Here is a 13,453-nt window from a genome sequence, read left to right as displayed (position 1 = left end):
TTCTGATTCCTAAATACGCATCTACCTTCAGTATCCAACAAACTTCCTCCTTCATTGTTAGGTAATTTTTCTTCTGTAACCAGTATATACTGATATTCTCCACTGTCCCCTGTTATTACTTGATTCTCTACTTTGAAATTCTTTCGGAAAAAATCCAGATATCTTATCATTTATAATCCTCTACCACACCATGTAAAGTTCATGAATCAATGTTATGTAATTCTCTCAGTAATGTCCAGATCTCTTCTAATTTGTAATCCGCCTAGAACCGCAAGGCACAGGCGGATTACATCACTAATGTAATGTAATGTAATAACCAGAACTGCTCCACCTGTACAGGAACGGAGAATGGCCATATCCCATCACATCCTACCCCACTTCACTATCTACAACTATTAAAAAACTGCTCTGAATTCCCAAAGCACTTCATTTATATATTTGTTAATTGCAGAGACAAATGAACACACTAGGATAAGTATATGTTTGGTAAGAAATTAAAATTTAAGAGGTTGATATTCAGTTGGAGACACCGAGGCCCGGATTCTGTAACCAGCGCCATAGGCAGCAGCTGCCAATCGCATGTCTAAAACTAAACTAAAACTTTATCCTTTTTTTTTTTGTGTTCCCCACCATATGTGTTCCCCTTAAATGTTTCCTTTCTTTCTTTATGTTTAAATGATTTTTATTATTCAAGCAAATACAAACAGTAGTACCAGTCAGGAAATAACATTTTCAACAATATAATCAGTTCCCCTCCCCTCCCCAAGAATCCATGGCCAGTCCAACAGCTGAGAGTGGGAATAAAATCTTAAAGATTCAAAAGTCTACTGCGAGCACGCGGTGTGAGGTCCTGCCAGAAGTGCTCCCACACCTGACAAAATTTGCGACCCGGGCCAAGAGTCAAGTCTCCCACCATGCGTCTCTCCAGTGTTGGGTGCACTATCATTAGGGATCTCCATTGTGCATATGACGGGGGATCACAGGAGAGCCAGTTGGTGAGGATGGCTTTTTTTCCATCAAAAGGGCTCTGGAGATAAATGCTGGCATTCTCCTGGGTTTGGGGGAGGCTATATTATAAAATCCAAATAACGCCCTCAGTTGCGGAAGCCATCGCCTTCCCCAAAGCGATGTGGTATATAGGCCAAGATGTCTCCAAAACTGTTGGATTGCGGGGCAGGCCCAAAACATGTGACTCAAAGATGTGTGAGCCTGATTGCATTTCGGGCAAGAATGCGACGCAGTAATCCCCATCCGGGCTGCACGTTCCGGTGGAATGTAAAGTCTAAGAACAATTTTCAATTGCATTTCCCAGTGAGTAATATTGGGTGACACCTTCTGAATGTTCTTCAGGACCTGTTGTAACTGTTGAGCAGTCAACTGGCAATGCAAGTCCTCAGCCCACGCTGTCGCTAATATATCCAGATTCGTACTTGGTTGGCAATCCCGGATCCCCACAATATGAAATCATAGAGGAATCCTCTGTTGGGCTGAAAGGCTGAAGAGTTCCGAAAGCGCCTCCCTGTAGACTTCAGTAAGGGCAGCCACTGGGAGGGACTGAACATAGTGACGGATCTGGTAATAGGCGAAGAGATCATTAGCCTGTAGGTCAAAAGTTCATTGCAGCTCGGCAAATGTGGCCAGGCTCCCCTCCTCCGAAAACAGGTGAAAAAGATATTGTAGACCTTGTGCTTGCCACCTAAGAAAGGTGGCATTTTGCATGCCTGGCTGGAAAGCTCCATTGCCCTGTATAGGCAAATATAAAGACACCCTAGAAGACAATTTGGCTGTTTTACAGACCCATCTCCATGTCCTTCTGGCCGGCGTAAAAATGGGGTAGTGAGACACCAAAGGACGCATCCTCGGATCCGCCACAAGTAGAAAATAGCTCACATGGAACGGAGCCAGCAAAGATAACTCCAGTGGTGTAGCAGAAAAATCAGATGTTCCTCTAAACCAATCATTAATATGTCTCATCTGACAAGCCATAGCATACCAACGTACATTTAATCCTTTCTTTCTTTAAAGAATGTAGTTCATCCCCTTCACCTTCAGTACCAGTCATGCATTAAAATGTACAGAATTTGAATGTAATTATAAGAGTTTTGTTTCGCCCCCCATTTTTTTTTTAAAAAAATGTTATACATATTGAAGCATTTGACATTGCGTGCATAACAAAATTTAATAAAACTTGAAACTTTTATAGACCGAGTCATCAACCAAGAGGAGCTCGACTCGGTTAACAATAATGTAATACATAATACATAAACTTGACAAGGAAAAGTAGACTGAAATAGTTAATTTCCAAAATGTTTAGCAAACAAAAAAGTTTACAGAACTTTCCGGAATAAAGCAAAAGAATGACTAAATCTCTTAAAAGTTCTGTTTTTACCACTAAGAGAGGGAAAAGTAAGTTTTAATTTTTGAGAACTTCTGGTAAGATGAGATCTATGAAAATTCCAGTCTAAAGGAAAATGCCAAATAGGATCTTAAATGCAGTACAAATGCACTTAAATTGAATTCTGAGATACACTGGAAGCCAATGTAATTTCTTGAGCAGAGGGGATACGTGATCAAATTTACTCTTACCGAAAATAAGTTTAGCTGCAGTGTTCTGTATTAATTGAAGTCTCTGCAGACTGACCTTTGAAAGACCCAAATACACTGAATTGCAGTAATCCAACCTTGATAAAATGATTGAACAGGCAACAGTGCTGGGTACAGAATCGTGCCTCCGGCAAAGGCAGGTGCCAGAAATGTAGGCCGGGATTTTCCTGGCGTTAGGTGGCCTTAAGCACCCATAGAGGTACAATTCCAACGCTGATTTTTGTTAGGTGCTGATAGGTGCGTTGAAATGGTGTTTGGTTTTTTTTTTTACTGATTTTGGGTGCCTAAAAAAAAAAAAAAAAAAATCAGCGTCTGTTCAAGAATCCAGGCCTTGGCATTTTGCTGACCGCTGCCAGTGTTACATAGTAACATAGTAGATGACGGCAGATAATGACCCGAATGGTCCATCCAGTCTGCCCAACCTGATTCAATTTACATTTTTAAATTTTTTTCTTCTTAGCTATTTCTGGGCAAGAATCCAAAGCTCTACCTGGTACTGTGCTTGGGTTCCTACTGCCAAAATCTCCATTAAAAATCTACTCCAGCCAATCTACACCCTCCCAGCCATTGAAGCCCTCCCCTGCCCATCCTCCACCAAATGGCCATCTACAGACACAGACCGTGCAAGTCTGCCCAGTACTGGCCTTAGTTCAATTTTTAATATTATTTTCTGATTCTAGATCCTCTGTGTTCATTCCACGCTTCTTTGAACTCAGTCACAGTTTTACTCTCCACCACCTCTCTCGGGAGCGTATTCCAGGCATCCACCACCCTCTCCTTAAAGTAGAACTTCCTAACACTGCCTCTGAATCTACCACCCCTCAACCTCAAATTATGTCCTCTGGTTTTACCATTTTCCTTTCTCTGGAAAAGATTTTGTTCTACGTTAATACCCTTCAAGTATTTGAACGTCTAAATCATATCTCCCCTGTATCTCCTTTCCTCTAAGGAAATTCAACGCCAGTCTCTGTCCACGCTTTGGCATGGAAATTCTAGGTTTCTGGAGCCAGCAAAACTATAGTCAGTTAAGTGTAATATATTCAGCACTTAACCAAAAACCAGAACTGACTTTTATACAGTTCTGTTTATGTTGTTACCTTGAAAGGATAAGTGCTGAATATCAGCACAACTGGCCACGTGCTGATTCTGTCCTTGGAACCTCCTCAAAATAGCTGGTTTTGAGTTCAGCGCTAACTGGACATTTTCAGCAGCATTAACCGGTTAAGTGCTGCTGAAAATCCTGTTTGTTTATTTAGATTTATTAACTGCCTTTACATGAAGAGAGTCACCCCAAACAGTTTACAATACACGTAACTATGATACCTGGGCCAATGGAGTGTTAGTGATTTGCCAAGTGTCACAAGGAGAAGGCTGGGATAAAAATCACAACCTCAGCTCTAACCCCTAGGTTACCCTTCCACTCCAGGCAATTTAACCAGCCAGGAGCCATTTCTGGCCAGTTAAATCGCTTTGAATATCAACCCCCAAGAATGTTGGGGTTTTTTTTTTTAAACTTTAAACTCAGGCGTTACCTGTTTACTAGCTGCTCCTGGATGTTGCTGTGAGGACTTGCTGGATCAAAAGCAGGTACTAGGAATCAAATAGAACAAAATGAGAGAGGAAATGAGAAGAATTCACCACACAAACCAGTACTATAGGCAAAGTATTTATGACATAAGTCAACGTGAGATGGCAACACACAGCTAAGTAAGTCTATCTTCCACAACCAGTCAGAGATGTATGACGACACTATTTCCTATGCTTCTTGATATGTCATAAAATATCTATAAGGGAGAAATGGGCATTGGTATTCTATTACTTCTTTGTTTTCAAATAACGTGAGAGCACAGTTACTTACCGTAATAGGTGTTATCCAAGGACAGCAGGCAGCTATTCTCACATATGGGTGGCGCCATCGACGGAGCCCTGATGCGGAAGCCTCACAAGCAGACTTGCTTGTAGAAACTAGAAGTTTCGAGGCAGCCGCACCGCGCATGCGCAAGTGCCTTTCCGCCCAGCACAGGGCGCGTCTCCTCAGTTCAGATAGCTAGCAGAGAAGCCAACCAGGGGAAGTGGGTGGGTTGTGAGAATAGCTGCCTGCTGTCCCTGGATAACACCCGTTATGGTAAATAACTGTGCTTTATCCCAGGACAAGCAAGCAGCCTATTCTCACATATGGGTGACCTCCAAGCTAACCAGAATGGGATGGTGGGAGTGTTGGCAATTTAGGAGAATAAATTTTGTAATACTGTCTGGCCAAAATGGCCATCCCATCTGGAGAAAACATCCAGACAATAGTGAGAAGTGAAAGTATGAACCGAGGACCAAGTAGCAGCCTTGCAAATTTCCTCAATAGGTGTAGATCTGAGGAAAGCTACTGAAGCTGCCATTGCTCTGACTTTAGGGGCTGTGACTCTACTCTGTAGGGGTAATCCAGCCTGGGCATAGCAGAAGGAGATACAAGCAGCCATCCAGTTGGAGATGGTACACTTAGAGATAGGATGTCCCAACTTACTTGGATCGGAGACAAAAACTTGAGGAGCAGTTCTGTGTGGTTTTGTGCGTTCCAAATAGAAGGCCAAAGCATGTTTACAGTCCAGAGTATAAAGAGCTGATTCTCCAGGAGGAGAATGAGGCTTTGGAAATAACACTGGAAGAATAATGGATTGGTTGAGATGAAATTCCAAAACCACTTTATGTAGGAATTTAGGATGAGGACGGAGAACCACCTTGTCATGATGGAACACAGTGAAAGGTGGATCAGCAATTAAAGCTTGCAGCTCTTCGAGCAGAAGTGAGGGCAATGAGAAACACCACTTTCCAAGTGAGATACTTCAGATGAGCCGTAGTCATTGGTTCAAATGGAGGCTTCATCAATTGAGTAAGAACAACATTGAGGTCCAAAACCACTGGAGGTGGTTTGACATTGAAAAGTCCTTTTATGAATCTGGAAACCACCGGATAAGCAGAAAGGGGTTTTCCTTCAATAGGCTGATGGAAAGCAGCAATTGCACTGAGATGGACTCGGATCGATCTAGACTTGAGGCCAGAGGTGGATAAGTGCAAAAGGTAATCTAAAACAGAAGATAAGGAGGAATGTTGAGGCTCCTTATTGTGAGAAAAACACCACGTAGAAAATCTAGTCAATTGTATTGTCTAGTCAACTAGTATTGTCTAGTGGTAGGCTTCCTAGAAGCCTCTAAAATGTCTCTTACAGATTGAGGAAACTGAAGAGGAGTTATGTTGAGGGGTACCAAGCTGTCAGGTGTAGAGACTGCAGGTTGGAATGAAGCAGAGATCCTTGACTCTGTGTAAACAGAGATGGAAAAACTGGTAGAAGGTATGGCTCCCTGCTGCTGAGTTGAAGGAGAAGGGAGTACCAAGGTTGTCTCGTCCACCGAGGAGCAATCAGAATCATGGTGACATGAGAAATGGAGGGAATGCATACAGGAAGAGATTCGTCCATTCCAGAAGAAAAACATCTGCCTTGAGGCGATAAGGAGAATATATCTTGGAGCAGAACTGAGGCAGTTTGTGGTTGTGGGGAGCTGCAAAGAGATCTGAGGCATTCCCCACTATGAAAAAATGTGATAAAGAGGTGAGGAATGGAGTGTCCATTCGTGAGGTTGCAGAAGACGACTCAAGTTGCCCGCCAAGCAATTTTTCGCCCCTTGGATGTAGACAGCTTTGAGGAAGGTGTTGTGGCGGATTGCCCAGTCCCAAACCTTCAGAGCTTCTTGACAAAGGGAGGAAGATCCAGTCCCTCCCTGTTGACATAATACATGGCGACTTGGTTGTCCGTCCGAATGAGGACTACCTGATCTTGAAGAAGATGTTGAAAAGCTTTGAGAGCCTTGAAAATCGCTCTGAGTTCCAACAGATTGATGTGACACTGACGATCCGTACTGGTCCAGTGGCCTTGAGTACGGAGACCATCGAGATGAGCGCCCCAAGCATAGGTCGAGGAATCTGTTGTGAGGACCTTCTGATGAGGGGCGTTTGAAACAGCAAGGCTCTGGAGAGATTGGAAGAGAGCATCCACCAGCGGAGAGACTGTCTCAATGAAGGAGTGACTGCAATGTGTTGAGAAAGTGGGTCGCAAACCTGCGTCCACTGAGATGCCAGTGTCCACTGAGGAATTCTGAGGTGAAGTCTGGCAAAAGGAGTCACGTGTACTGTGGAGGCCATGTGACCCAGGAGTACCATCATGTGTCTCGCTGAGATGGAGGAGCGGGAAGACACTGTATGACAGAGTTGAAGGAGGACTTCCAGACGTTGTTGCAGAAGGAATGCTCTGAGTTGGATAGTATCCAGAACAGCTCCGATGAATTGTAGATTCTGAGAGGGTTGAAGTTGGGATTTGAGAAAGTTGATTTCGAATCCCAAACTCTATAGGAACCACATAGTCCACTGGGTCGCTACAATAACCCCTTGAGATGTTGAATCTTTGATGAGCCAGTAGTCCAGGTAGGGAAATACCTGAAGACCATGGTTTCTGAGAGCTGCAGGCACATGGTGAACACTCTGAGAGATGAAGCCAGGCCAAAGGGCAGCATTCTGTATTGATAATGCAGATTCCCCACCCGAAATCTGAGAAATTGGCGGAAGGCCGGATGAATGGGAATATGAGTATAAGCCTCCTTGAGATCCAGAGAGCATAACCAGTCGTTCTGTAGGAGGGGATAAAGGGATGCCAGGGATTACATGCAAAATTTTTCTTTGACTAAAAATTTGTTGAGAGCCCTGAGATCCAGAATGGGCCGCAGATCGCCCGTCTTCTTCGGAACAAGGAAGTAACAGGAGTAAAACCCTCTGTTCTGCTGTGTTCGATGGCATGGAGATGAAGCAGAGCTTGAGCTTCCTGAAGAAGAAGGGCGGTCTGGGAAGGATACTCTCTTGGAGGAAGCTCTGGTGGAACCTGAGTGAAATGAAGAGAGTATCCTTCCCTGATGATTGACAGCACCCAGAGGTCGGATGTGATTGTCTTCCATCGGTGATAAAAATGATGGAGACGACCTCTAATAGGGGAAAGATAGTTCAGAGACAGAATGGTGGAGGTTATGCTCTGTTTTAAACATTTAAAGAGGCTGCGTAGCCTTAGGTGCAGCAGAAGGTTGAGATTTCTGTTGCTTCTGATTCTGCTGTTTCTTGGGAGGAGGGCGAGTGTAAGGAGCTTCTCTCGGAACAAAACACCTCTGGTAAATAGGAGAAGGGCATGCAGGCTTGGCAGGAGCTGGTTTTGGCTTAGGTCTGACAATAGAAGCAAAGGATTTTTCATGCTCAGACAATTTCTTGGTGGCTGCCTCAATAGATTCATCGAAGAGGTCATTGCCTGCACAAGGAATATTAGCCAAGCAGTCCTGAAGATTAGGATCCATGTCAATGGTACGAAGACAGGCAAGGCGGCGCATTGCTACTGAACAAGCAGCCGCCCTGGCAGACAACTCAAAGGCATCGTAAGAAGACCAAAGTAGATGTAATCTGAGTTGTGATAGAGAAGCTATGACTTCTTGAAATTCAAAGTGCTTTTGAGTATCTAAATAACTGAGAAATTTAGGCAAAATAGTAATGAGAAACTCAAAATAAGTGATAAAATGGAAATTGTAATTAAGGACTTTAGAGGACATCATGGCATTTTGATAGATGCTACGTCCGAATTTGTCCATAGTTTTCCCTTCCCTTCCAGGAGGAACGGTAGCATAAACCTTGGAAGGATGGGACCTTTTCAAGGATGACTCCACAAGTAGGGATTGGTGAGATAACTGTGAATTCTCAAATCCTTTGCAATGGAGAGTTTTATATCTGGAGTCTAATTTGCCTGGAACAGCTGGAATTGCATAAGGAGTCTCCAGGCATCTGGTAAAAGTCTGAGACAAAAGCTTGTGAAGAGGAAGCTTAAGTGACTCTGCCGGAGGTTGAGGAAGATGCATGACTTCGAGATACTCCTTAGAGTATTTGGAACCAGCATCCAATTGAAGGTCCAATTCAACAGCCATCTGACGAAAAAAAGAAGAGAAATATAGCTGATCCGCCAATGCCTTGCCTCCAGAAGGACTCGAGGTCGTCGAGGCAGCCTGGGTCAAAGATGAAGCTTCAGCAAGAAAAAAGGCATCAAAAGAATAGGGAGACTTGGACGAAGCAATGGAAATCGCTGAGTTCTCGAGGTGTGGAAGTGGAGACTTCGATCAAGGAGTCAATGGTCTAGTAGAACTGGAAGGTGTAGATCGAGGCTTAGTTGAAGAAGGACGCTCTTTGGAAGAAGAGCCATGCCTGGATGTATGCCTCGAGGAAGGCCTCGATCGTCGGTGAGAATGGTGCTTGGAAGCATGTCTCGAAGATCGAGGAGACTTCGACCCGGAGATGGAAGCAGTCGATGCCACCAAGGAATGGATAGGGCTAGAAGCTATGGATCGAAGCTCCAGAGACTTAATGGAGGAACCTCGATGCACTCCCAAAGACTTTGCTCCTTGTATGGAGTGTGAGAATTCCTGTCGAGGCACTTGCAAAGAATCTGCTCCTTGCTTCACGTGCATAGATGCCAGACCAGACACTCGCAGAGACTCTGCTCCCTGCATAGAGTGTGTAGGCTCAGACTGAGGCATAGGAAGAGGCTCAACCTCGCGGGAGTCTGCAGAATGCCCAGGCTGGATTAGAGTAACAAGCTTCGGTCCCATATTAGTGAGGAACTGAATGAATTGCTTCTCTAACATGGTCTGGACAGAAGCCTGCAAAGATGGATCTGCATCTGAAACTGGACCACCTGATTTGGATGGAGGTTCCACCGAGGCAGTGGAAATGTGCTTCGACTTGGAAGTCTTAGGCACCTTAAGCACCACCGCTGGAACTTTCTGCTGAGCTATCTGACCTGAGGATACAGGGAAGATACAGCAGACGACATCGAGGAAAGAGCCACTGCAAACGAAGAAGGTCTGATGAGGCGGAGGCAGGAGGACCCTCGGTCGAAGGTGAGACCGAGGTCGGCTTCGGAGTCGAGGAAGTGGTCGAATCCATCCCGAAGAGCTTCTCCACTGAAATTAGACGACGTTTAAGGGCTCGAGGTTGAAGAATAGCACAGCGCTCGCATGACTTCGGATGATGGTCTGGCCCAAGGCACTTGAGGCACCTACTGTGTGGGTCCGTGAGAGAAATTGCACGTTGACACTGGCTACACTTCTTGAAGCCTGTTGCTGGCCGGGACATAGGAGGAAAACAGCCGCCGCAAAGTCGAAGCCCCTGGGCTGCAGCCGAGTGGCCTGCCCAGCAGTCGAATGGAAGAAATAATTGGTTTTTTTTTAACTAGAAATAAAATACAGCGATTCGTGAAGAAAAAGAACACAAACCGCGGTGAGAGAAGGCACGACGTAGTTAAACGCAGAGAGTCAAAGAGGGACTTCTCGGCTCTGCGGAAAACTGAGAACTGAGGAGACTCGCCCTGTGCTGGGCGGGAAGGCACTCGTGCATGCACAGTGCGGCTGACTCGAAACTTCTAGTTTCTACAAGCAAGCCTGCTTGCAAGGCTTCCGCATCGGGGCTCCGTCGATGACGTCACCCATATGTGAAAATAGGCTGCCTGCTTGTCCTGGGATAATGTTTTGAACAAGAAATACACCAGTCTTATCCAATGAAATAGTCTTGCAACAAAGACCATCTGTGAAAGAGATGCTTCACAATCTAATACATAGAGAACAAGACAAGCTGGTCTCATGGCTCCACAAGTTGTGCGTTTAACAAGGGTTTCACATGAAAAAATAGGTTCAAAACGGTCTTCGGTTTTCCTAGTCGTACTACATGCAGTGGCACATTTCTTTACCTTTGTTTTCCCCTTGTTCTCCAATAATCCAAGCTTCTTTTCCAGAAGCGTGAGCCTTCAAAATGTTTTCAATGATATACTGAAATCTTTCAGAATCTAGATTGCATCCTATTCCAATGACTCGATTCTCTGGAAGTCCGCTCAGTTTCCAGGCAACATAAGTCATGATTTCAACTAAATTTTGCAGAAAGCATTAGTAAGTGCAAAAATACATCACACAATAAAAGGAGGGTAAGGAATACAAAATCAGGAGCACAATTAGCATGTGAATGATCAACCTCCCCTACCCCACCACCACCTTTAATGAAAATTAAATTGACTTACATATCAACAGTGGTTGCAATGTTATAAAATAAATTCACTTAACAGACTTAAAGCACTGTAATTTGTTTTCAACCGATACAGTTAGTTACAGTTAAATCATTTATATTCCACTTTTGCCAACAAACAGTTTATACCGGATTACATACAAAGAAATAGATCAATTAAACTAAGATATACATAAGTAACAAGACATTATCTTATTATTAACTATTAAGCTTAAATTTCTGAAACACAAAAGTTTTAAGCGCTTTTTTAAAATGGCAAAAGTTACTATAAATCGCATTTGAACTGGCAGGTTTGACCATACATTGGTGGCCTGATAAGGAATGGAGATAGCAAACACTCTTTTATATATAATTCCTTTTAAACTTGAAAATTGTAATGGCGTAGACTATTAAGGGTAGGAAGCGCCCGGGGTGGAGGCGCCTCCCTGCTCCCTCCTCTCCGCATCTCCCCCACTCCTTCCCACCCCCCCATTCTACACATGCTCTCTCCCCCCGGTACCTCTTAATCTTTGCCAGCGCGAGTGGATTCTGCAAGCATACTCTTCGCGCCAGTGTTGGATTCCCTCTGATGTCACTTCCTGGCCCCGTGACCCGGAAGTGATTCAGAGGAGAACCAGGGTGATGTGAGCAACAGGCAGAAGTTGCTCACGCTAGTGAAGATAATATGGAGGCAGGGGTGGGGAAGGGATGGTGCGAGGGTGGCATGGTAGGGCAGGGTGGAAGTGCCAGCACCCCCAGTGACTTGGCAGCCCGAACCCCCCTTACTACGTTACTGATTACGAACATTATAATATTGTCCTGTCTATGGCCTGAAATTAGATTGATCTGAAATAATGCCTGAGCCATTGGGTCCAAACTCAGTTCATTCTAACAAGGACTGAGAATGTAGAAGAGATAGCACTCACTGTGCCAGAAGAAAAGGAGACCATGGTGCTGCTGAAGAGGCAACCTCTCTTTCACTTATAGCAGCCATAATCTGTGTCTCTCAGCCAGGTAAACTATAGTTGTTAAGTCTTGGACTGAGGAAAGTGGGGACAAAAGCCAAGCAAAATATCTATCAAAGTGTATAAAACATCCATGGTAACCCTTATCCATAGGAGACTAAGCAGTACATTATCAGAGAAAGCCAGGAGACACAAAGTCAAGGAAGAAATCGCCACAAAATGTTCAGAGACAGCAATGGTTTACAAGGCAATGTAAATATTTTACAATTATGTCTTTCAAAAAATGTGTAACCTATTTTGTAACATAAAGGCCCTCTAGACCAGTGTTCTTCAACCTTTTTAGACCTATGGACTGGCGGAAATAAAATAATTATTTTGTGGACCAGCAAACTACTAAGACTGAAATTTTAAAAAACCATCTCCGCCCCTCGGCCCCCTTCTCCATCCCGTGTATAGAGAGTGGGGAAAGAGAGAATGCGAGATCCATGGTGCATCTCTCCCACTCCCTCTACTGCCATATCCAACATTTTTCCCTCTATCATCCCCCGGATCATCTGCAGCATTTTTCACTATTACCCACCAGCCTCATGCCCAACATTTCTCCTTCTATCACCCCTCTCTAGCATCATGCCACACCTCTCCCTCCATCACTATGTCCAACATTCCTTGCATCCCCTTCAATCTGTCCCTCTGTTCCCTCTCCACCACCATATCCAACATTTCTCCCTCTCATCCTTCTCTTCCCCATGTATCTCTTCCTCACTCCTCTCTCTCTCTATGCCCAATTTTCCTCTTTCTTCCTTTCCCCATGTGCACCATCTTTCCCTCTTACTTACACACTCATCCCCAACAATTCTCCTTTTCTATCCCCTCCTTTGTGTCCCAAGTTCATGCCTCCTCCCTTCCTTCTGTGTGTCCCCTCCCTGCCTTCCAACCTTTGTCCCAAATTCATGCCCCTCCCATGTCCCAATGTGCTCCTTCCCCCACTCTTTTCTCCCTTTATCTCACGTTATCCCTTCTCTCCCTTGTTCAGTGCCATCCAGCTGGGCATGCCCCCCTCTGTCGAAGCTGGATCAGCACTGGCAGCTCCCTGCACACTTGCAGCTGCCTGCGAGCCCAGCAAGCACCCTCCTTCCCTATTGCCTGCAAGTCCAGCGGCCCCCCTCCGCCGAAACCGACTGGAGAGCTTCCCTCTGATGTCAGAGCTGATGTCAGAGGGAAGCCTTTCTGGTCAGTCGGGGATCCCAGGCAGTTACCTCGACCGTCGAACAAGTGCAGCTGGCACTGAAGGAGCAGCCAAGCCGGAAGAAAGACGGGCATGCGCTTACAGGGGACACTGATTCTTCATGGACCGGCAGGAAATTTTTGCAGACCGGCACCAGTTCGCGGACCTGCGGTTGAAGAACACTGCTATAGACCTTCCTAAGTTAGGCCTGGAGAGAACCTATGGGTGGGTGGGTGTGTGTGATAGAGGGCAGAGAGTGAGCAGGGCCACCACTGCCAGGCTTTTTTGGTCAAAAGCAGGGAAGAAGTCTCATCTTTAGTTTCTGCCAAACTGAGCAGCCAATTGCAGTTACAGATTTGGTTTTGGCAGAAACCAAATATCCTGGGTTTGGTTGGGCTCCACCTATGGGTATCTTATATGGGAAAATGGGTCACTGTGGTCCTCTTTCTAGAGGAAGACATATTATTATATAAGGCAAGGGTAGTGAGGAAAGAAATGCATCTTGCAGCACTGGATCCATGTTTCATTGACCAATGGAAAA

At 44.9% G+C, this 13,453-nt stretch overlaps 1 protein-coding gene across 2 annotated transcripts in view; it reads right to left on the bottom strand.

Moving 5' to 3' along the window:
* UEVLD (UEV and lactate/malate dehyrogenase domains) overlaps positions 1-13,453 on the bottom strand; it is a 57,655-nt gene that overhangs the window by 8,167 nt on the left and 36,035 nt on the right. For both annotated transcript variants that reach the window (XM_033927851.1, XM_033927852.1), the window contains 2 exons: positions 10,415-10,588; positions 4,137-4,194 (listed from right to left, as the gene is read on the bottom strand). In XM_033927851.1, the coding sequence (XP_033783742.1) occupies positions 4,137-4,194; positions 10,415-10,588 (232 nt within the window). The remainder of the gene's footprint in view (positions 1-4,136; positions 4,195-10,414; positions 10,589-13,453) is intronic.

Source organism: Geotrypetes seraphini, chromosome 19 (genome assembly GCF_902459505.1).
Source record: "Geotrypetes seraphini chromosome 19, aGeoSer1.1, whole genome shotgun sequence".
In the NCBI taxonomy this organism is placed as follows: domain Eukaryota; kingdom Metazoa; phylum Chordata; class Amphibia; order Gymnophiona; family Dermophiidae; genus Geotrypetes; species Geotrypetes seraphini.
Note: the sequence above shows the minus strand (reverse complement) of the source record. Positions and strands in the feature narration are given on the sequence as shown.